The 25,853-nt window shown below is 39.2% G+C and overlaps 1 protein-coding gene across 5 annotated transcripts in view; it reads right to left on the reverse strand.

The window, feature by feature from the left end:
• BCAR3 (BCAR3 adaptor protein, NSP family member) overlaps positions 1-25,853 on the reverse strand; it is an 81,761-nt gene that overhangs the window by 29,254 nt on the left and 26,654 nt on the right. For 2 of the 5 annotated variants that reach the window (XM_059854254.1, XM_059854255.1), the window contains exons 4-5: positions 18,923-19,247; positions 6,186-6,225 (exon numbers count right to left, since the gene is read on the reverse strand). In XM_059854254.1, coding sequence (XP_059710237.1) covers positions 6,186-6,225; positions 18,923-19,247 — 365 coding nt within the window. Of the gene's footprint in view, positions 1-6,185; positions 6,226-18,922; positions 19,248-24,744; positions 25,135-25,164; positions 25,183-25,400; positions 25,420-25,853 lie in introns of those variants that run through there. The other 3 variants (XM_059854257.1, XM_059854258.1, XM_059854256.1) reach the window with 3 other exon arrangements.

Below are 25,853 nucleotides of genomic sequence, written 5' to 3' on the forward strand. Positions count from 1 at the left end.
GAACAAATAGCTCCTAACTGAACAGGCTAACTCGGGGTTCACTGCTCTAGGGAAACATGAACTAGGACAGTAGACTGAAAGTGCACTGTCGTGCAGAGCTGCAGAATCATACTTCCTGCATAATTTACTACAAGCACAGCTTACATCTTATTCATCACTTTGCAGCCAATACATTACAGAACTGCTGGCTCAACCTTATTTTCAGAGACCAGCCTGTTGGTCAAACAAAATTCAACATTAGAAAATACTGAAACTTGGGTGTTGTATTACACCACCAATTATGAATAATATGCATCATATCAAATAGGATAAGTTTTCTTTAATTCCAAATGAACAGGGCAAGAATCCCATCATGATTTCAGGGCAATTAAATACTTGAAAGCTGCTGAATTCCAACAATGTAACTCCTTAAGTATTTTTAAAATTTTTTTCCTGGGCTGATGAAAGCTTTTAGGAAAAATTATCATATATACTTTAAGAAGTAGTTACCTCTTTTAAGTAGAGAAAGAGCAGACACGGTAAAAAAAAAAGCCTAGTATAAGGCTGAAAAAAAATATTTCTACTACCTGAAATTTTACTATCACCAGAACAGGACGAAAAGTAAAAGACAAGATGCTTTATCCAACTTATTGAAAAGTGCAAACTTATCCCACTAGAAAATTAAATATAGTTTATGAATAGAAGACAGAGGAACAAAACCAATCAAAAAAACCCAAACCAAACCCGCCCCTCCCCCCCGGCCAAAAAAGCAAACCCAAAACCAACAAAAAACCCAAAACCCCCCAAAACCAAACCTCTATGTGCAAAATAGAATATTTAGGATTTTTTTTCCCCCTCACAATAACAATTTAAAGATCATTAGACTAATCTAGTTTGTGAAGTAGAGCTGATTATTTTGAGATCTTAAGGAATCTCTTTTGTTGGAAGTTTTGGACAAATCAGAGCATCTATTCTGACAATCTCAGGGACATCCTGACCAAAAAAAAAAAAAATTGTCAACTTCCCTCTAGGACCTACTTCTATAACTTAATGACAGGGAGGAGGGGAAAAATCCACACCCCTCCACACCCCCGCTCCGATTCTGTGCCTCTTGAGAAAAAGCAACCAACTTCCAACAGGCTCCAACAGTCAGGCTCCCACGATAGTTACAAGGAAATTTTCATGAAATGTGATTTGAATAATCATGACTGGAATAAAAATACCCACTCAAGTGTTTCTTTTCCAGCAGAGGGCAGTGCACAACCAGCAACCACCCTCCGAGAACAAACCGAAGGTTTCATCGAGACTGAAAATGACATGCATTTGACATTCGATGGGCTCTAACAGAATCTTTAAAGCCTGAATCACACAGCTTACATACAAGAGGCAACTGCTGTGGAATGCTTGTGAAGCTTCGGTTCCTGCTATGCAGAGAAACATAAAAAAAGAGGAAATGTGTCTGTCTGAAGCTTTACTGACATCACTGACGATCTTTGAGTCAGATGACAAATCTGTAGTGACAGAGATGTGTAAAGTCCAAGTTGGCCACATGGGCATACTGCTTCTCTCCTCAAAAAACCACATTCCATCTGATAACTGCACCTTCTGTGATACAGTTGTCCTTGCTGCAGCTGCAACATGTGTGGAAAAGAAGTCCTTAAACCACCCTACAGACTCAAAAAGAGCCTCCTGATCATGTGGTGCCTTACTGCAGGCATTCCTCCCAGCTCTGCTACTTGATGCTGTCAGCCAAGGCAGAAACCCAACAAAGGTTCTGCTCACAAGCCCCAGCTCGCATCTCAGCGGGCAAGTCTCTGCAGGATGTGATACACAGCAGAGCAGCAATGCACTGCACTTGGCAAGTTTTCCAGTGAGGTGGGGATTTCTCTGATGTATTTCCATGTCTAAAAAAAGGCTGCTTGCAAGGAAATTTCACTGTCATCAGGAAAAATTATTTCCCAAACTGTGGCTACTTGTCATGCTAACACAGATTGTTTCCTAAAAGTTCATACACACATATAAACTTTACTTTTGATCACCCTCTTACCATAGCAGAAATTCTTCAGCCAGTAGAATTGTGAGAGTCAAACACCCATGCCTATATTGGATTGGTATCCACAATAGGATGAATTTGTGCAATTAACTACACAAACAGCATCAATAAATCTCATAACTTGATCTAAGTTCACTGAAGTTGAATTAAATCCACTAAATACTATCCTATTTTGCAAAGCTATAGATAATGATAACACCCTGGAATGTCATCAGAATTTTATTTTCAGTTGCACTAACCAAATCCATGATGAATGACAGTAATTTCTATCACAGTTCACTTTCTAACAAAATCAAGGAAGAGTAAAAATAGGGAAAAAATTAATACTGTGGGGATGAGACAAACAAGAATCCTTCAACAGAACTCCACAAGAAACTCTTTTTCTGCAGCTGGAACTTCCTTAAACCAGCAACAGTTTTTTTCCAGTCTGAATCTAAATATAAACTTCCCTCATGACCATGCTGAGCAGGCAGTCATAAATTTTGCACTTTTTCCACTAATGGAACAAAATATAACTCCAAAACTTCAGGCCATAATAATACTTATCAACTCACTGCTGGTATGTATTTCTATAATTATTAAGCACTATTTCCAGAGGAAATGCTTGAAAGGTTTCCCTGACAGGAGGAGAGAAATCTCTCTTTTTTTCTTTTCACCCTGATATAGCTTCAATGATTACAGCAGAGATTTCTATAAAAAGATCCTGAAGTATTTCTAGTGAAAGGAACGGGACAGAAAGCTATCTTTGGTTCACATGAATTTGATCAAAATGACTCACAAAAAGTTCTCTGACACACTCTAATCTGCCAGCACTTGATTCTTTCTCCCTTACTGCAGGAATCTGTTCTGTGGATGTGCAGACTCAGGGTGTGGGAAGAACCTGCAGAGGCTACCAATGGATCTATTATTTGGTTCATAAAACTTGTAAAAATCTCACAGAATGTACAACGTGCTATTGTGTCCCTGAATCTCTTTCATGAATTGGGTAGCAGCCTGACTCAAAGCAGTCTGGCCTGTTTTCACTTCTACCATAAAAGGGGTTTTTTTGAAAGAGCCATTTAACTGTGACCATGGTTTCAGCAGCACTGTGAATACAAAGGAAGAGCTGAAGCCATATGGACACTTCAGTATACTCAGACTCCAGCAAATCAGTACATTTTTCATCCCCCCCTTAGAACTTGCTTTTGCATAATTAGCTCTCTTTATATACTGAATGAACGAATACATCAATATTCAAGATGTAGTAAACTGCAACTTGTGAGCAATGTGATTTAAAGAATCAGAAACCACAGTTCATTGATAGAGAACATTCTCTTAAAAAAAAATATAATCAGTATTTTCTGTCTTGTATCTTGAGCAGAATAAAACCAATTTATTTTGCCTTTCCTCTGTTCAGAGTATTTCTGAATACAAGGATTTACTTATACGACTTTCAGTCACCAGATTTCAGCAAAGAAAGGTTTGTTAAAAAGCAAAGTGCTACACTCAGCTCTGAAGTTTACCATCAGTCTATCTGCTTGTAGTCGCTACGGCCACAACAGAGATGATGACGTTCCTCTCACTGTGAACCAGCACACCACCAAAACCAGCACACTGCTCTGTGCCCAGGTCTTTCTGTAAAACTGCTTTTTAAATCTGGTTAGGTATGACTGTGCAGCCTGATAAAGTGGATCGGTTATGAGAATGGCACTTATCTGAATTATCAATGCAGCAATCTCCAATTAATGTGTCAGGGGCACCAAGACTGGGGCTGCTCCCCACGGGAACACAGAGCACAGGGTGGGCAATGTGCTCACAGCAAAGTGCAGCTCCACAGCACCCAGACCCAACCAAGGTGAGCAGGACGATGACACCAACAGGTCCTATCACATTCCAGAGAGCCTCAGGCAAGAGAGGCAACAGGCCAGGTATAAAGTCTGTCCTGGGCTTCCCCCACAGCACTTGGAAATAGGACTGGGGCAGAAACACCCTCTGAACAACTGAGGCAGGGTCTGATGGCCCAGCCTGATGCAGCCCTCGCTCAGTGGCTGTGGGTGGAGATCCCAAGTGAGGCTGGCCAGGACACCTGAGAACAATTAGTGCCCTCAGGGCCCTTACACGGTACAATTTGCTTGGGACTGACTGTAACTCTCGGGTAGAATTGCCAGCAGCCAAACTACCCTAACACAACTTAAATTCGTGCCACGTCTTACTTTCACGATAATGTAATTCTTTCAAGGCAAATTAATCCAAAGTCTCTCTTCTCTTTCCAGCCTGAATAGCAACACGAGAGAAACAAGAATCAGTATCAAGACTTCACAATAACCATGTACAATTAGTTCCAGTGTGAGGTTTTTTATATGAGTGATACATCACACATGCCTCATACTCAAGTTTATATGTGTTTTCATTCAGTAAATCAACACTTCTCTGTTGAGAGACAACACTAACTATATTTTCCTGCGCACTAGAAAATACAAATGTGCTCAGAACTTTCATATTCTGAACCAGCAAAATACAACTCCCAAAAGTGCTCTTGCTGTTTACTCCCTCTTCTCTCACTCTCTCTTTTCCATTTTAAGGTATTTTTTTACCACTTAAGCAACATCTGCCAAAGCCTACCTGCTAGCTCAAACTACACAAGAACAGATTACACACCAAAGAGACTTGTGCAAATGGCAATGGTGGTATAAACATGCTGCAGAAATCTAGTTTTTCTTCTTGAGAAGGTTAGTGTTCAGCAGTTTATACCTGCCACCATAATGTATTTGAGGGCCTGGAAAATTTATCAACATTAATATAATAGTTACATTATGGTAAGTTACAGAAAACACTGAACATATACTTGCTAAAACTGAAGCCAACAAAGGGAGTCCAAGATCCTGGTGGTCTGAATTCACCCACAATTTTTACAGTTAAGGTTAACCGATAAAAAAAAAGTTAGAGGCAACTGATGAGAGATCTCCTTTATTTATGAATGACTGATTTCTGTGTAAGAACACATTTTTAGAAGCAGTTTTATTAGCAACCCAGAATTTACAGACAAAAGAATGTTTTGGGGAGTGATATTTATAAGAAAGCAATTTCTGCATGTTTTTTCAAAGTTGTAGTTCGAGATTTCTTGTCTAGAATTCCTGTTAATAAAACCACTGAACTAGGATCCAAACTCAAAGTTCACTAAAGGTAAGGATATAGACAGGAAAAAATGAAAAAGGAAGGGGAAGAGAAGGGATTGGTAACCCTTGTGTTCTCCCTCATAAGTCTCTTTTCCCCAGGCTTTCCTCCTCAACATCAAAGTTTTAATAACTAAGCTTAGCACCACTGCTATTGACAAGAGTCCAAGACAAGCTTCTACCAGGGAAGTTGAAAAGACCAGAAACCACACTTATAATACAGAACTTGCTGAAACAAGACAAGACACATATTGATGAACTGGCACATGATACCTCTGCCTTCCACTCAGTCACATTATTAAAACTGTAACAGCATACTCAGTACAGCACAGTGCGAGACAGTAAATTAAATACAGCAATTAACATGGCCACCACTTCATTGCCTCTGGCATCCCCTCTTCCACAGTGCTCTTGAGAAGGCTTTTGACCTTCTCTTCCCTACCATATCCCAACTTCAGGCTGGGACTGAGGCCAGGGACCTCCCAACACTGAACTACCATTTCAAGGAATGGTAACTTTCATTGATGTGCAGTAACTAATAGTAAAGATTAACTAGTGCAGAAATCCAGCAGCTGACAGTCTCTTGTGGCAGCCACTTCTTGGACCAGAAGTGAATTTTTACCTGTAATTTTAGTAAGTATAGTGCTAAAACTGTAAACCTAAAATTTACACTTTTATTATATCTTCAGATGTGTTTCTTTACTTCCCCAGAAGTCCATAAGAAAAAATACAACTTCTTTTAATCTTCTTTTAACCAAAGCAAGAATTCAGGCTGTCACCATATAACTGCAAAGAAGCCCCATAAAAAAGGGGACCTCCACCCAAAGTACAACTCCCACAAGTATTTCACTGAAGTTGTAAGAAACCAGTCTGACATTCATATTTAGCTTCTCTATACCAAAAGACAGCTGCACTATTTACCTACAAATAACTGGAAATGCTCTATCCGAGCTGGGTATAGACCAAATAAAATATTTTGAGGGTAAGAAACAGTACCTTACCTTAACATATTCCAACGTAGGATCCAGAACATTCGGATCTCTGTAAGGAAGTGGTGCCAGGAGAGAAGGACAGACAGAAACAACAAAGAAAAAAACAGTAAGTCCAAATATAACATCATACTTGAAGAGATTCATTAATAGGAGCAATATGCTACTAGGTCACATTAAAATCTTGTTGAAACATGTGTGTTAAAGCTGTATAGCCTATGCTATCTCATTTTTAACAAACATAAAAATCACTGGTTTCTTCTAGAAGGACATGTAGTGGAGCCAATAGTACTTAATTTGAGAAATAAAGTCAATTACACAATTTTAAGGAAATGAAAAAAAATCTTGACATTTCAACAGATGGCTGGAATACTTACTTGCCACCTAAAATATCTGAAATAATTTTAAAAGAGAGCTCTCCAAATGGCTTTTGAATTTATTTCTTTGCTTTTATGTTTTCCCATTTAAGCTACTGCCTCTGATAGCACTGGGAGGGCACTACTCACAGGAAGTAGAAAGTACTACATTCACTTTCTTTATATAAAAAGAACTTTCCAAAATAATCATAATTTCAGCATCACAATTATTTGAACATCAGATAATCAAGTCATTGCCCTAATCTAAAAATAAAAGTCTCATCATAGGTTTTCTATACAGACAGATGGCAAAGGGCACAGAAGCCTAACTGAAGAGCCTTGCTCTGTTACAACTCTTTCCATAAAATATATGTTTATTTTTATTTCTATTTCAAAGCATTTTGTATATTTGTTTTTATTTCAGAACTAGCAGATGAACAGAGTTTGCAGTACATGACTGGATGTTTTCTAAGACGCTGGGATGACAAATGTGGTACTGCCCTTAACTACAAACATGAAACAATGAAAACCATGCAAACTTAGAGAGGGATCAGGCACTTGTCACAGCAATCAAGTTTGCCACATGGACAACAGATCTCTATAAATTTAGAAACAGGATCCTTTTTGGTGGTAGCTGTTGCAAAAAGATGGAACACTAGAAACCCAATAAGCAGCTTCAAAAATGTAGAATTTGGGTTACACTGGAATTAATCAATCCTGAAAACAGTCTCTGAATTACCTATGTTGTTTGGAATGTAACTGCATATAATCTGAAACTATGTTATTATTTAACACTCAATTTTTAGTCTGGTTCCCTAACAGTTTTTAATCCATAATAATACCAGAATACTGAGTCTTCCCCATAAAATGATGGCACTCAACTGTTCAGGCTGTATCATGTGTTGCTGTTTCATATTACCTCACTATTTATCAAGGGTCAAATTACATTCTCAGCTGATGTTTTAAAGAATAAAAAGCTGGAAATAGAATTTGGACCATTGGAAACTTTGTCCTATGCAATATACAAAGAAGGATCAGCTTGATAACTGTATGAGCATAAAACATGTACAAGCATAGCAGAGAACACAGGGGTGAGGCACAGAGGGAAAAGAAAGCTTTGAAACAGAAGCAATGTTTTTCTTCTCAATACTTTTCAATTTGATTGGGAAAAATAATACCATTTTTAATCAGTTCAGCAAAGTCATTAAGCACGCCTGATTTCTTCTCACATTCAAATGATCTGTGGGAAGTTGTCCTAGTACCAAATGCTACTGAAAAATTTTTCAGTTTAGTCCTTCACTTGCCTTGGAATCGTTCAGGACAAAGGGTCTACCAGCAGAGCATATGCAACACACTCTGAAAGAACAAACCCGCTTACTCTGGCAGCAAAAATGTCTTGTTATGTCTGCACTCCTGCAGACCAGCCTTCCTACTGACTCCACTGCTCCCTTCCACCTTCTGCCACCAGGCAAATGTTCTCTAGGACAGATCAAGCCAAAGCAAAATGAAAGAGGTAGAACAGCTTCAAGACAAAACAGTTTATTTACTGGTATATAAAGCAGGACATCCAGAGGAGAGCAGAGGAAGTAGTGACCTGCATTCCTTTCAGCATCCACTTGACAGAAGTGCTTTGAAAATGTTTGGCTTTGGGAAAGGATGGTGTAACAAGTATCTGCACAAGAACTGTAGTATTTTATCTGGTAAGCAGACCCACAACAAAATGTACAAAACCCTGTCATTCATCCTGAGTCATACAGAAAGATGTTTATGTTGGAGCACTGTTCATCTCAGATACCCATCTCTAAGCTGATCTACTCCCTTTCCCCCATCTTCCCTTGTTCATCTTTGTGCAAACTTTTTGAAGTTATTTTCAAGGAATGGTAACTTCCATTGATGTGCAGTAACTAATAGTAAAGATTAACTACTGCATTTTCCTGTCATCTGACTCCCCCTCAATACTATCACATTACATACAGAAAACCAGATTAAGCAGTTAGCCCAAATAACTAGAAGGCAGCCAAATAAAACTAACTCCTGAATCTCAGCTCTCTGTTAGCAGTGATGTTTCTTTATGCCATGGGCTACCAGGGAAGGACATCTATGTTGTCATGAAGTTAAGAAAAATATAAGATATGGGGTTTTTTTTCCATTTTCTCTGTCAAAGAATCTTAAAAAATTATGAACCCACATTCTCACTTACTATATTAGAAGATCTGTAGAAAAAAAATTAATACTTTCAAGTGATTAACAGAGCAGATGAAAGAGAGTAGCAGGTTCTGCCATCTCTCAGAATCAATTTAACTGAAGGTTGGTTTCAATAATATTTTCTTATCTTTCATCAGATTTTATTACCTTTCAAATAATGCTAATGTTTGTCTTCATAAAAAGCTTGACTTTACAGCTGTATTCATTTGCACCTGTTTACCTACAGCATTTATCTATTAGAGTCTGCACATAAGTCAAACCAGTCCCATGTAAACTGTGGGCTCACAATTTTATTATTATTGGATTTTATTATGCATTTTGGTTTCCTAATAATCAGATAAGACCTACTTTCACTCAGATAAAAAGACTATTTATTACAGAATGATATCCCTGGAACAGAGAAGTCTTCAGAAGACCTCAAGCTGAGGTAAGTATACAGTAGGACCCACAGTATTGGCTTCGTGCTCTTTACCCATTCTGCCACAGAAAGGAACTTAAGAGAGGGATGCAAACAGACTCCCACATCTATTTTGGGTATTGCTATTGCTGCTGCCTCTTGCTATCACCTCATTTCGTGACAAAGCAAAATTCCTTTCCAGCATGTTTTTAATCATAGGAACAAAAAAGAAGAAAAAAAGCACCTGACTTGCTACGTGCAATTAAGGCATTCTCCTGAGTACTGTAAATCCTCTGTTACCTCCTCCACACACACAAGGTCTGTGTGGAAACTCTGGAAGCAAAAACACTCCTCCAGTAATATCTGACCAGAATCTTAGCCCTCATGATTCTGAGGCTTTTCCTAGCCAGAAACCCATTCTCTCTAGAGACTGACATCTGACAACCCCTTTTTCAACGCTGGCTGATCTCGCAGACATACTTTAATCTGTCCATGGTCGTTCTTGGAAATTATCTCAATTTCTTTTCACTCCAGTTTCAAGATTCTTATCAAGATTCTTATGTGCTTTTTTTCATGTATGGGTTTCTTGTTGTTACAGCCAAGAAAATACACAGAGCTTGCAAACAAGTGGGGTGCTTCAGCAAACCCAGAAAGGGATGAAGGCAAGAAAACAAGGCTTCCCCCTCTTCTTCTCCCCACAGAAACATTTGATGCAACAATGAAGAGTTTGGGGTCATACTGGTTGGCTTTGACTGTCTGTGAGCAAGTAGTGATACATTTGACCACTATGAGAAACAATATAACTTCCCAGAAAATAGGAATAATCATTGTATGAGGACCCCTTCAAAATATAACTGGAGCTGAGAGGAGAAAAAGGAATGGAATTCAGCTGTTATTGGATGCTATTTCTCTTCTTCCCAACACATCTGAACAATAACCAAATGTGTGGGGAGAATGAAAAGATTAAGAAAAAGCCCTTTTGAAGTTGTCACCATGAACAGTCACTAGCTAAAATGAAGGAAAAAAAAAATCACTGTAAGCAACTTGAATCATACTTCTGGTATGGCAAACTAAACACTGTCACACTGCCAGTTTCAAATCCTGCATGGATTTGAAGACAATGAGCAACCAAACATGAAAACAGGGCAAAGAAAACCTTAACATCCTGGTAACTAGCCACTCTTCTAAAATATTTGATAAAATTCTTACATACTCACAATCAATGCTGGAATTGAAAAGCTGAATCCTGGCTTTCAATCCAAATATCCATTATTCAGTTCAGTGAGTGCTAGAGAAGAGCCAGAATCTCAGTAATGCAGACATCATCTGTTTTTTACTCAGCAGTTTGTCCAATAGTTCTCTATAGGACTGCTTCAATAAAAAAATCTTTAAGCAGATATACTGTAATCTTTAGCTGTCTGAGTCTATGAAAACCTCAGCCTTTCTAACAGTGTACATCACCTCCTCTCATTCTTGGTGCTATAAAAAATCCTGCAGGCCTTTACACACCAAGCCATATGAAGCATCTGCATTTTCCAGGCCCTTGGCATCCTCACAAAGCAATCAGCTACAATTATAAATTAGCTGGGATAACTTTAACAAAATTTAAGTACAGACACAACAGTATCATCAAGTTGCCCAAATCCTCCCTATCATTCAACTCCCATATAAATATTCTTACAGTGGTAGAAACTTCTGATTGGCCCTGAGTCAGCTTTGTGCTACTTCACACTTTTATAACTGTACCCGTGGGAAGAACATTGGGACACATTGCCAGTAACTGATATATGAAAATATATTTGTCCATTTATTTTAAAGTGACTTTTCCTGGGGACATTTTCAAAAGCATCTCCTTTCTACCCCATTGAAGGAGAAATCATGAGAACCATCTTCTCAATAGTTCCAACACCAGTGGCGCCAATGCCAAATCTGAGTAAAGACAACAGAGGCTCAAAGGGGGCCTGAGACCCTGAAAATGTACCAAGCCATTGCACAGCTGCTAACACAGACAGAATTGCTGTAAAATGACCAGATGAATCATATGCCTTCTTCAGTTTGTGTCTCTGAAATCTCTCCATCTCTGTACATCTTTGAAATACACACTGCTTAAGTATGAAGGTGCAAGTCAGAGCATGCTGGATATGGCGTGTTTCAGTGTATGCAGCACAGACTGATTTTATTTGTACTGCAAACTAGAGCAAAAGATCCACTGATTTTATCCCCCAGCAGCTTCTGCTTCACACACGCACTTCTGCTGCATTCCTAAGGGCATTCCGCCCTTCTGCCTACAGCTGCACAGCACCATGGACATGACTCATTCCAACACCAGTGGAAACAAGTGCAGACTGCTAAGACAAACTGTGTGATGACCTGCAGCTCACACAGGAACAGCAGGGACTCCAGTAATTAAAACTCCAGAAGAGATGCAATGTACTTAATTTCCTTGAATTAAATAAAATCTCAGTCCTATTTGTTCAGAATGCCCCAGCAGAGATAATGTTTCAGCAATTTACTTTTGCCACTTCAATCTGCATTCCTCGAACTTGCTCCAGTTTACCTATTGCAGCAGAAAAATCTACACAATTTTTTGTCTTTTCTGGAAGATTTTCTGTTTCTGTACCACACACAGTACCAGTCTCTACAATCTGTTCAAAAGCTCAGCACCTCCATTCTTTTTCCTTTATTTTCCTTAACATTTAGTCCCACCAAAGCCAAAGCTCTGTCCTTGAAAGCCCTTCTTAAATCTTTTTTCCCAAGACCTATTATATGAAAGTAATGGATGGGCAGCAAGACTATTGCTTATCCAAACCAGACACTGTAATACAAACTGGTTTATATATGTGCTGTTACCTGTTGACTTATATCTTCAGCTGGCAATTCTTTACAGTGAGTGTTTCAGTTGCTGTACAGTTATCCTGAATCCAGTGCCACAAAATTTTAAGTGTTCAAAATCAATATAACCTTACAAAATGAATACGCCTATTCAAAAAAAAAAAACCCACTGACAAATGTTCAGTAGAATCAGTCTCCATTAATTAACCTGAAATGCATCGAATTCTAGGTACACTTTTTTCACAAAGTATGGTTTTCCACCTGGCTAACACACCTTTCAGGAATGTGTATTTGGACTGAAGCACAGGAATCCTTATACAAGGCTTTAGCACCGAAGGAGACAATAGTGGGAGGAAGAATTGTCCTCCCTGTTTATTCCCTTAGCCCACTCAAAAAAGCTCATCACATCAGATGCCTTTCTGCATTGGATATGGCAAGAAAGCATTAGAATATGCTCCCCTATCTAACATATAAATACTATTTAGAGCACAAAAGGGACAGAAATTAAACCAAATGCTCACATATGAGCAGGAGGCAGGATGAGGAAGCAATATAGCACTTGGTACAACTAAATAGGGCACTCCATAACACTTACAACAGAGACTAGAAAACAGGAGAGGCAGGGAAGGAACTTTGGATGTGACAGGAGGAGTAATTCAAGAAACTTTCCACTACACATAGCGTCCTCTGCTCAAAGAAGAAACAGCCAGAAAAAAAAAAAAATTCAGGAAGTTTTTGAAAAACAACACTGACCAATTTTGATAGGGGCTTTGAGGGATTTGGGATCAAGTTTACCTGGTAAGTTGTACATTAACAATAAAGTCATGATCCCACAATGAATTTCAAGTGATGATACAACTGTGTTCATCCCATAAGGAACTTCAGTTCCTTTGCTCAGAAGCTGCAGGGCTGTGTTTTAATTCATCTTTAATAATGGAGAGATGGTTTCTCTTTTAGAAACATTCCATCCGGTTTTCCTCATTTCCCTCTCTAAGATCACACAAAGGCAGATTTCCAAAATCCCCATAAAAATCTACAAGTGAAGCTTTCATTCTGCAGGTCTATGTCCACCCAGCAAAGAAAGAGGATGTGAGCATCTAATGGAAACAAAGGGGTGAAGTAGAACTTCCCTTAACCCAACAATGGACAGAAGGGCTAGAAAGAAAAGGAAGGCAAGCCAAAACCCCCAGAGTTAAAGGATAAGAGGATTTGATACTGAAGGTAAGCAGATAACATGAGCTATTCTCTGCTTATCCAACACAGCATTCCTTCTACCACAAACATCTCCCAGCTTTAGTGGGTAGCTCTGCTCCACCTCTGAGACAGCAGAGATCTGCAGGTGCTCATGTGAACAGGACACAACTAGAGAAAGAGTGGGAAAATCTGTGCCAAAAAGCATGAAGTATTGGCAACATCTAAGGAAGTCTTCTATTTGAAGAACCTGTACATGGAAGAAGTCATTGAGATATTCACTAGCCTCAAATTCAACACACTTGTGTTACCCTTATTAAAGAAACACAACCACATACAAACATTTTGGTTCAGGTTTTTTTAAAACCAAAACTCACACTAAGAAGTAGTTTCAGGCATTACACCAAAACTGTAACTATTTTTACTTTCAAAATTCTGTGCATTTATAAAAATTCCTCCCCATCTTACCCTAAAATTTAAAAGGGAACCAAGATACTGATCGTCTTCGGGGTAATCTTGCAAATATTTTTCATACCTGAAGAACTACATTGCATTTTATAGACAAAAAAACCCCAGTATTACTCACTTTACTCCCCACAGGAAACATACAAAATACTTATTTTACTTGATGTATTAAAACATTGATAAAAATGACTTTTCATTTTCAAAGTGCACCAAATCATTCAAGCGTACATACAGTATTAATATAAAAAAGTAGCGCAAATTCAAATTAAAATTATCCAACAAATCATGTTTTCAAAATCACTAGTTAGAAAAAAATAAGTGCTGCCAAATACCTGATCCACCCCATTCTCCAAATCCAAAGAAATGCAGAATTTGCAGCATCTGGGGAAGCAAAACGGGCTGCAAATTCTGACGAGGATAAAGCAAATTCTTGAATTGTGTTCTCCTCACCAAGCACAGCCTTGCCAACTCCTTTCCTTTATAATTCAACTGTCAGTTCAAGGACTTCAGCAGGCCTGATCTATTATGGTAATACCACTAAGAGAACAGGAAGAGTTTTGGGAATGCAGAATTCAGTCATTCATAGCTTTATACTACAAGACTAACACCTTGCCAACTTCCAGATGTTCTGCCCTCCAAGGACAAGGGCAAGCACTACGGAGAACAGTGACCCTGATTAGCTTTATGCTGATGAAGTTACCCTGTTAATGTCTGTGGTATTAGTCAAGGTTAAAATTGAACATACTTTTATTTTTTCCTTGAGAGTTAGATGAGACAAGTACGTGAGGATCATCCAGCCAAACATGCAGAGCCTTGAAGATCAGGAATTCAGAAGAGAACAGAACACCCTAAACAACCAGATAAACTAATCTACTCTACTCTCTGCTACAGCAGTACAAAGTCCACTGCTAGATGAGAGCACTTCATCTGAAACAGCTGACGTAGAAAAACAAGAGGAAAAAAAGTCTGCTGACCAGTACTCAAAATAAGAGACTGAAGTTGAGGTAAATAGGCAGTCACACACAATTACCATACTTTCAGAACTACAGAAAATAAGTTTATTCTTTGCACCTGTGTGTAGATAATTAGGGCCAGTCTATAAAATGCTCTTTAGTTTACAGGCTATATATCACATTTAGATCTTTTGCAATAAGATTCAATGAGCACTGGAAGACATTAAGAGCTACTGGTCTGTCCATTTCCTTTTGAAAGAATCAAGCTAATAAAAATCTTTTCTTCCATGGCTCCTCACACCTGCCAGATTTAATTTTCTTTTTTAACATGCTTGAACCATGTTAAAAAAAACAGATATGGACAATTCAGGCTTGATATCTCAGCAGTGTAAAAAAAGCTGCTATGCCTTGTCTACCTACAAAAATGAATTATTGGTAGCCACATCAATAAAAACAGTAGTGTTGTAAAGTAAAATCACAATCAGGACTTACAGCATAGCCAGGAATTTACTGGACTTAAGAAAAGAAAATTAAAACAGAAGCAAAGAAGAAATGATTAAAATTATAGCTCTGTGGTTACAACTCAACACATCAAATTCATATACGGTTAAAACTAAAGCTTCAAAAACAGGGAAAAAAATTGAATTCTCACCAGTTGGTAGGTCAGACCCTCTCATAAATAGTGATAAAACAAAGCACCCAGGGCATTATACATTATTTAGAGAAATGCACAAAGTATTTTGATTCCCAGCCAGTTTGAACAATACAACCCTACTGTTTATCAGTGACTCCATTTTTAAAATGTCTGTATAGACAAAGAATGGAATTTGAACAAAAAATTGTTTCTACAAGTCCAAGCAAATGAAATGGCTACTGCAAAGAGAGCTAGTAAACAGAAATGAAACCAGCACATACTCACAAACGTCCTGTATAATGCAAAACAGCCAGCGTAAATTAATGTCAACTTAGTTAATGAAAACTTAGAGGGATCATTTCTGGCAGATGGTGTGCTTCAACACTTCCTAGGGGTAGGCTCAGCAGAGGGAAGATAGTGATTAAATGCAAATGTGTGGCAGCACAGCTTCTCCCAAAATATCCAAAGTTCTATTCTAAAGAGTTCTACACTACACATACAGGGCAAAGGCAGGATTAACTCATTTTTCTTTCTTTCAAATACTAAATTTCTAAGAGGACACTAAGGCTTTTGAAATACTAAGGGCTTTAAAAAAAGGCATGTAACTCTACAAACTGCAGAAAAAAATCAATAAATTTATTTCTAAGATATTGTGTCTAGCTTTGATTTTATTGCTGTGCTAAACTGTCCATCCTAAAATTGACATTAAATTATTTCAAAGCATCATGGCCATCAACAGCACCAACTCTGTGCAAACCCAGATCCTATTTCTGACCTCTTAACAATTTACAATTTCACACTGGAGCTGTTATTAAACTGAATTTCACTTAATTTTGTCACAAACCCTGTTTACTTCAACAGGAATACAGGCTATTTGCAGGCAACAGAGGAATTACCAGTACTGAGAAAGGAGCATCTTTTCCCTTCTTCACTGTCTTTTAACTGATTGTGAAGATCACATCTTTATTAGCCTGACTCACTGACAACACAATGTTGAACCCATCACACCACTTGTATTACTTCTCTCCCCACAAAACAACCTTAGAACCTGTTTGACAGTGGGGTATCAAAGATACATTTCTTTCTCACACCATTCTGTGATTCTTGTATCTTGCAACAGTACTAACTTCAACTCAAACCTCAACTGGAGAAAAAAAATCTTCAGAATATGCCTCATGCCCCTCTCTCCTCTTCTTTCCCTGGTGTGTAGTTTGGCTCAGCAATAAAGCAACAACTGTCAGCACGAGAGGACAAGAGGAGATGGCCTCAAGTTGCACCAAGGGAGCTTTAGATTATTAGTAATACATTTATTAGGATTTTTTCCCACCAAAAGGGTTGTAAAAACTGCCCAGAGAAGTAGTGGAGTTGCCATTCCTGAAAGTATTCAAAAAACGTTCGGAGATGGCACTTGAGGACATCACTTAGTGGTGAATGTGGAGGTGATGAGTTTAGGAACAGAAAATACTATAGCTGTCAGCTGACAGACAGTCCAAGAAGCAATCCCTTGTTCTGCTCTCTCTTGCAATCACTGCCTTATGAAACAGAGAGCATGGTATCAATACTGCAATCTAGTTTTGCTCTGGGATATTTGCATGTCTTTGCCCTATTCCATCTTCTTTATAATGTCTCAGAAATTCCTTGCATCTCTACAATGAGATAACATTCAAGTATGTTTGTATCAGAGCCAGGACCAGACCCACAGAGATAACTACAGGTTAACCCAAGACTACCTGAGTACTGCTGACATCCAACTGAAATGGCACAGATTGTCAAAACAGGCCTTTGACAGCTGCCTTTACCACCACACTCAAACTTACTGTGACAGTGATAATTCTGCATTGCTTTTAGGTCCTGTTTATTTGAGGGACATTTGGCTGCATTAATGAAAAAGCATGAAAATGCCACAAGTCTGCTAAACTGTAATGTCACTCAGGAAGGACCATAATCATCCGAATGCAGTGGAAATTTTGGGTTTACTGATGGCAGCCACACGACATAGGCCAAAAAAAAAAAGCTACTGGTTCTAGCTACAGATGGGAATTTGAACAATTTTCCTTTAAGTAAAGGTACCATAATACGAGGCAGAGCTAAATAAAGATAACCCATGGACTAGGCCAAAGGGAAATTACAACTAAGCTCTATTTAGGTTTAATTATCAATGTCAGATAATAAAGAACATTGCACACAAGCAGCTTTAGTTTTACATGCTAAAATGAGAATTCTCTTTTAAAAGTGAAATTTTTCACTTTCAAGAGTGAATTCTTTTTTAGCTAACAAAACTACCTTTCAAGAGCTCAGCTGATTCTAACTCTGGCCATTTAATTATTTCCAAGAGACTCTAAAACTCAGATGTCAGCTTTCTTAGCAAAGAAAACTTTTTTCCCCCTTGAACTAACTAGCAGAGATGTACATTCACAAGCCAAGAAGAGAACACATTCTTATTGAAAATTGGTAAGATAATTTCTCCAAGTCATCAGAAAAATTTCAGAACCAGAAGAATTCCATTAGGGAATTACACAGTTCATTATTATTTTCCCATTCTTACCAGTTTGGCTTATTTTTTGTAAATAAAAGAAGCAAATGATGTTTAAAAGCTAGTTCATGTAAAAAAAAAAAAAAAAAAGGCTGAGAGATCAGTGACAGAGGAGTACTAAACCCACTTAGGTACTTTCTTCTTTTAAAATGAATAGGGTATAGAGAAAAAAATCTTTTTAGGTGAGAAGAAAGCTTGATCCCATAAAGCAAAAAGCGTAAGAAAACCACTCTCTACACACAACCTTACCTAATTAGAACTCATCTTCACTCACAAGACTTGAAAAATGAAAAAACTGTAGTGATGGACACAGGCTGTAAATCCTAATTCAGAACTTATAATTTGGGTATCTTTTCTCAGCCTTTAACTCCATCAGCTAAGCAACCAAACATTCTCTCATTTCTATGCCTTTAACTGATCCACTGCATTACACTGATTTTTTCTCGTGTTAGCAGGTCATTTTTTCCCATTTTATAGAACTCAATATCAAAACAAAACAAAAAACCAGGGCATTTACAAAATTTACTTAGGTACTTTCTTCTTTTAAAATGAATAGGGTATAGAGAAAAAAAATCTACTTTTAATTACTTTTTGTAATGAAATATCAATGATGATAATAGGTTCCCAAAAGAAAGGATAGCTAAAAGAGTATGGGTCTTTCTCAAGAGCTTTGCATATGTTAACCACAAAGACAGGCAGGAATAATTAACAGGGATAATTTGTCATTAGCTCAGTGTACACTGGGTTCCACTAAGTTTTCATGAGGAAGGCCTACATGTAACTTGATTGAGATTTGAGGCAGCTGGAACATCACTCTCCTTTTCCTCAGCCCTCCATCCATATCTCATTGAATACAAATCAAAACCAAGTTTGAACAGTTATGACTTCTTGTTTAAAATTGCTCTGTTACAATGCAAAGGGTCATATCAAAACAATTCAGAAACTTTAAAAGATTTCCTCCATGGGAATAGTACACACAATATTATACCTTTTAAACATGCAAAGGCAAGACACAGTCATTAAAAATTATTTAGGTCTTCCATCAAGACTGAAATTGAATACTAGGGAGAAAACCTTAGCTAAAGTTGACAGCTGTATCAATGATTGAGCTTTTAGAGGCCTAGCTGAATATGTAATAATTCCTATGCAACTAACATATTTAAATACAGGTTTTACAACATACCTGGCACGGAGGTCGCTGCTCTTTCCATTTTCTGGAGGGTACTCTTCTATAACATCCTGTCCAAAAGGCGGCTGCTGCCATGCTCGGGTGTAAGGCAACGTTCCCATGTGGCTGAACATATCACAAGACCTAGAGGGAACTGTTCCCCTCTTCTTCCTGGGCAGAGTGCCATGGATAGAGATGCCTTGGAAGGAGTTTGAGCGATGCTCAGCTGGTGAAGGTTTTGTGGTCAAAAGATCCATGGAAGAAGCCAATGAGAACTGGTGATTCACTGGGCCGTTTCTGGGAAGACTTGAAAATTTTCCTGCAGCTATCATTTTTGGTTCTGGAAAAACAAAACAAAAATTTCTAACTGTGTATCAATCATCAAAGCCCTTACTTAAAGGAAGTTAAGTAGCATGACTGACAAAGGTATCTGAAACTGAACTTTTGCTTTGCATTGAGGCAGTCAGATACCTCATGACCCAGTCATGCTGCTGCCAATGCACATCAAGCACACATGTACGTAACTTTATACATGTTAAAAGTCACAACCAAAAACAACCAGTCTGGACAAATATGCAAGAGCAGGCCGTGAACAATTCCCCATTTTTATCCACTAAGTTCCTCTCTTTTGCTTTTTCACATCCTCTGTAGACTCAGACATCAACTTGAATTACTGACAACAAGCAAAGTTTTAAGAATATTTGTCAGAAAATAAAAGACACTACAGCTTGGTTTGGAAGAATATGTTTTTTGACCCAGTAGTTGGCACACTGTGAGGAAAAACCTGTTGCTAAGGAGTCTTGCTCCAGTAATAAATCTAGCAGATAACTGGTCACATATTTCTAACAGGCTGTAAACTAAACGGCTCTACCCAAGAGATAAGGGCAGGAGCAGATTACTGGAATTCTCTTCTTCAGCATGCCCAGCCTGCTGGCTCAAATGGCTGTTGACACAGAGATTTGCATAGCTGTCAGTCTCTGGTACAATCAATTGCAGCTTGCCATACAGTACAGGTTTTTCTGTTAGCGTGAGCAAAAAGCTTTGTGAGACAAACACTTCAGGCTCAATAACAAATTACAGTTCTGTTCCTCAAAAAATGCTGCCCTGTGCTCAGTTTATAGCGTTGTATTGCAGAAGACAGACTGCTGCCTTATCCTATGTGGTTGTATTAGCCTGCAAAAGCCACTGTATGGAACATACCACCAGACCTAAAGGGCAACCAGCCCTGTATTATTTAACCTAGGTGTTAGTCAGCCAGGTGCTTCCCATAGAAACTGGAACAGCCACAGATGCTGCAGAGATTGATATGAACTCAGAAAGCAGAAGTGCTTCTGGAAGTAACAGTTATGGACAGGAGGAATCTGTTCTGACCTCGGTCAAGTTCCACACTGAAAAATAAGATGAGCACCCTGAAGGCCCAGTAGCCTGGAAGTCAGCTGCTCACAGCTGCACAAGAATTCCTCCTGTTTTGGGGAATGCACAGGTGTTGCAAGGAAAACAGAGGTGCCCGTATAGTCCTCCCCCTCCAGCCTTAGCATCACAGCTACCATCAAAATGTTTCTGCACCTAAGCTACTGTTACTTCTACTCAGGGGTTATAGTAACAGGCTTACTTTTACAGTAATGCTAAAGCTGATATCAAAGTATGTAAAAATTCTGCTTTTTCCTGTCACTTGCACTGCAGAGATTCACTAGCTGGACAAGGTTTTCACATTTCAACAACAAAAAACTTTCCCAAGTCTCCTGTATTGAAAGTCCTCCAATAAATACTTAGTAATTAATTTTTTTTTTTTACTCTTCAATTTGGCACATCTCTGTCAGAACACAGGTACTATGCACTATAGTAGAAAAGTCTCTGGAAATATTCTCTGATTCTCCCTTCTACCTAGGGAAAATCAGTTTGACTCTGGCCACATCTCTTGATGAAAAGAGTAGAAAAGATTTGAGGTGTTAGCAAAGAACTGACATTTTCTGTCATGCAGATGTAATTAACGTAAGCATAGAAAGCTTTGGTTTAATGATGAGTCCACAATAGGCTTACTGTGACATGAAACTGTCAACCACTTCATGTTTGAGGATTCACAAAGAAAGCTGAGAATTCACTCTCCTAACTCAACCACAAGGTAATTCTTACAGCAACCCGGTAGGTTTTCAATCCAACAGTCTGAGAGTTTTCAACAAATTAAGGGCCCCCTGACATACAGCATTTTCTATTCCACCCCTACTCCTAAGAAGCCCTTAAGAATCAAAACCAAACTCCCAGAGTTGACCCAATAGTTACTTTCTTTTCAGTAGTACTCACATGACTTACAAATTCAATACCTAATCCTCAAATTCATACCTGAGTGCTGTTTTGAGGAATCAAGGTAGAGTTCCACAGTTAGTTCAAAAATACCCACATTCAAGAACTTGCAATGCATGTAGCCACAAGTATGTGTGCAGCTTTGATAATATTTCTAACAATCCTCCCTACAAAACCTCTTTAAAAACCCCTCAAAAGTCCCAAACAAACAAAAAACCTCATAAAACAAAACCCAAACAAATTAAAAACCCAACTCAAACAAAAAATCCCAAACAAAACTGAGAACAACAGGTCTGCTAGCTTCCACCACACATTTATCTGCTTGCCCATGTGCTGCTGTACTATATATTCTTCATAAATATTAACAGAGAACTACAACAATCAGCTTGGCAGCAAAAGTCCTGCCAAAGCATCCATCCAGCTTTCTTGTATTGAATATAAACACTGGAAACTGGAAGCCTCTTCAGCTGAAGACTCTGGAATGTCTCAAATACTTTAGTATATGATTCAAAGAATGTTTGACTTCACCAGATATAGAAACCCTGAAAATTTTACTCCCTAAGAGACAGTGTGCCTTAAACATTGGCCATTATGCATTCAACAACAGAATTGGTAGAAATTGTAACAGAACAATGGCTCAAAAGGAACTGAAATTTAATTGTGCACATTCCTATTTGTCAAACTGCAGCAACTAATAAAACAGAACACTTTGGAAGTCAAGCAAATTTCTCCTAACTAGGTGCAAACAAGATGGACTTGTGCCAATATAATGTTAAAAATGGCAAATGAATTTGTATTTATATGTAGAGTGGCACTTCTCTTTCTTCAGTTTGTTATTTGGAAGAATATATGGGAACAGAATTGTTAGGAGTCACATTGTGAATTCAGAGAAGTTGAAAGCATGAAAGGTTTCCAGGTAACTTCTGACAGGTTCTAGTTTTTTGTTATAAATGAGGGTGAGCAAATACAAATGAAAAGGCCTCTCAAATCAACATGGCATTTAGGATAACAGTAGGAGATTGGACATAAAATACATATCTGGTGGACAAGTCCAAACAGCTGGGATTTGGTTTCTTCACATCATTGCTCAAAACAATGAAACAAATAACTTTCAGTTCCCTAAAACAACACACTAAATATCCTTCTGCTTGTGCCATCTTTGGGATGCAAATCCAAATTTTCTGGCTCAGCTTGCCCTCATGAAATCTTTCTGATGTTCACACAGTCTGAGGAAGTGTTCTGATGGTTCATTCAAAATGACTCAGGTACAGCATTAAGTGCCTCTTCCATAGCACAACATAATACAAGTAATGGCTTCTACTTTTTTGTTTCTATGTATTTCAGGAAGAGAAGTGAAGGAAAGGGAAATCTTCGGTTCAGCCTCAGAGATGCATGAATGGCATAATAAACATTCCAAGGCTGTATATACTCATGTTAGTAGAAACCTCATAAAAGGACACAGAAAAACAATTTTAGAATTACAAATCAAACTCTCAAGCTATTTCAAAACTCAGAGTTAGATCTAAAACAGTTTTGGACATTAAAAGACACACATTTTTCTCACAGTCTTATTGACCTGGCATTGGGGTGATTCTCTCTCATAGATCAAAATCACTGGAGTTCATACCTGGTATTATCATATCACCAATCTTTACCATTATATATGCTATGAAGCTAAGAGGGCTTGAACATGGTTTAAGATATTCAGCTGTGTGTTCTCAGGTATTTAAAAGATGGAGTCAACTTTTGTGAAAACTCCATGTACTTTTGCCACATCAAGTCTCCTCACAAATTCTTCCCACCCACCTCCCATCCCTCCCTTGAAATAAGCAACAATAAATTTCAACAAGTGGAAGATCCATTACTCTCTTCTCCCTGTTAAGTTACCTGGAATATTTGTATGCACTATGCAGATGTGCACAGAAAAAAAAAAAAAAAAAAAAAGGAAGTGAAGAAAGTCAAGACCAAGACAAAAAGGCAGATCAATTTCCCCAGATTTTTTTTTTTTTTTGGTGTGTGTAATAAGAAAATAAGGGAAAAAGAAAAAGCGTTACTTAAAAGCCCCTAGAGTTAACATACCATAGGAATAAATACAATCAAAAGTGTAGCCATTATAAATTCAAGGTGGATTTCATGTTGTCTCCCTAGAATCAGCGTAGCCTTCTTCATTATCGTAACAAAAAAGAAAATATTTTTGCTCCCCAAAATGGCTTAGAAGCAGTTCTCTGCAACCTGTATTTTCTGCTTTTGTAATGAAAAAGAGAAACTGCTGCACTAGCTTCTCTAGCAAACATGTCACAAGACTTTGAGAAAAATATTAAGGTTCAAGAACCTACAGCCTGTTGTGATACAGAGACATAGACTGAGAAAGCACATGCAGTAGTTCAAAGGCTTTAAGCTACTATCAGAAAAAAACATGAGTCTGTCAAACATCAAACATCCCCACAAGATTAGTCAGGTCACTGTTTCCAAAGGGTCTTGAAGTGCTATCAAAATGTTCATGCTCTCCTTCTCTCTCTTCATAGATGCCACACAATTTCCATCCTCCCCCCATAAATCCTTGAGCTGTATATTTAAAATGTTATTTTTAACTATTATTCTCATGCAACAGCAAGCACACAGCCCAGGATAAATTATTTTTGAAATGTCTTTTTTTTCAAGATGAGAGAAAGAGATAAACCCCATACTTCTCTTGGTGAATTTTCACATGTAGAATGCCTTTATATCTATAAAAAATGCCCAGAAAAAGTGATCATTGAGGATGGTTCAATAATAAGTACAGCTTTCTTCATTTGGCCATGAAATTATCTCTGAAATGCAAGTGCCCAATCAGTTAGCTCAGTAATTCTGAACAACATGAAACCTTGACTTGAAATAAACCTTCTCTCCCCATTTTGCTGGCAGAAACAGAGAACTTTACCAAGGTTACAGTCAAATCTAAAGGTTTTTTAGCCAATGCTTCAAAAATACAACCTTTTGTTCCTTCTCTGGTAAAGGAAGCAATTTATTTTGACTGCTCCTCTGTTCCCACAAACAAAAAAAAAAAAAAAAAGAAAAAGGAAAAAAAAAAGAAATAACAACCCACTTTAAGTGAAAAACCTTTTCAGCACTACTATTTCAAACTAACACTACCTTTCAGAAATCACAGATTCAGACAGAAAGAAGTGCTTTTGCACCCTCTCCTCTTCAAAAGACAGGAGGAAAAAAACGGACACAGCATTTCTTTTCTCTCTACTCAGAGAAATACCCCGAGTACAGACCATTGTTTTATACTTATCTAACAGCTTTCCATGGGATCGATTCCCACAAAGCCTAAGAACTTGGATCCAACGTCTCAGTAGTCACTGTCACAGCTATGGATGGCATTTCTAGCAGCCCGCAGGCCAGCCCGGGCAGCCCTGCCCTGCCCTGCTCCCGCGCCCCCTGCCCCGACAGCAGTGCGGGGACATGGGGACACAGGGACACCCGCACACACCCACCCACAAAACCAGCTCTGCATCCTCTGCCCGACAGGTCAACGCTGCCCCCGCAGTTACCGGGTCTGATCACGGCTGCTTCTCTCCAGGCTTTCTGCGGATCGGCGGGAGCGTCTGTCCCGGCCAAGCGACCTCCGGGCAGCGAGTCCCGCCCGGGCCTCTCCCTCGGGGCCGCGGAACCGGAGCGGGCAGCCGGGCAGCCGCGAGGGGCGGCCGGAGGCCGGACCCGCCACAGCGGTGCGGAGCTGCCAGAAAACGAGCCGGGACGTTCCGGGAGAGCCCAAGGTCTGGCCGTGCCGCGGCAGGAGCCAGCGCTAGCCAGCACCAGCCCGCCCCAAAGAAGCGCAGTTCGCGATTACTTAAGGGTGACTCAACCGGAGCCTGCCCCGAGCGCCTTATCGCTCGCTGCCCGGTCCGCGACAGCCCGGCCCCGGTTCCGTGCCTCGCTCGCCACACGAGCCCCTGGCGGGCGCCCCTCACCTGCGGCGGGAGGCGGCTCCGGCAGCCCCGGGCGCTGCGCAGCCCCGGGCGCCGCGGTACGGCTCCGGCCACACCCTCCGGGCCGCTCGGGCTGAGTCTCGCCGAGCCCCCGGCGCACCGGTTCCCTCAGGCCGTGACCTCCCGATGCCCTTTTCCATGGATTTAACAACTTGGCCTCCGTAATTTCGTCTCTCAAATTAGCACTACAGCAAAAATTAACAGTTCGCTAAACTCACCCGGTTCACGGACGATTCAGAGCCTGTTACGTACTTAACACACACAATTTACTTGCGCTGGTAGGCGCCCCCTTCATCCTACCAAACCGAGTGAAGTTATTTGTGCAACAGGTTGGTGGGATAAAACGCATCTCCTACAACAAAGGGTCCAATAGCCGTACAGATTCTGGAGCTACTGCCAGGACAGATGGTCACCTACCCTCCCTTTGTAAAGTATACCTTCAAAACAATGAAATAATTATAGATACAAGCTTCATTTTTAACTAATTGTCTCAAGCACCTTCAGCTGTACCATTGCCTCAGCCACAGGGCTTTTGCTTTAGTACAAATCAAGGCACACTCCGGTGACTTTTAAAGCACTGTCTCGATCAGTTTAACACAGTATTTGTCTCTTTCCTATTGGCTCAGTCCTTCAGGCTTCTTAGTCAACATTTCTCTGGTTGTACCACAGTT

The sequence above is a fragment of the Haemorhous mexicanus genome, chromosome 9, assembly GCF_027477595.1.
Source record: "Haemorhous mexicanus isolate bHaeMex1 chromosome 9, bHaeMex1.pri, whole genome shotgun sequence".
NCBI lineage: Eukaryota > Metazoa > Chordata > Aves > Passeriformes > Fringillidae > Haemorhous > Haemorhous mexicanus.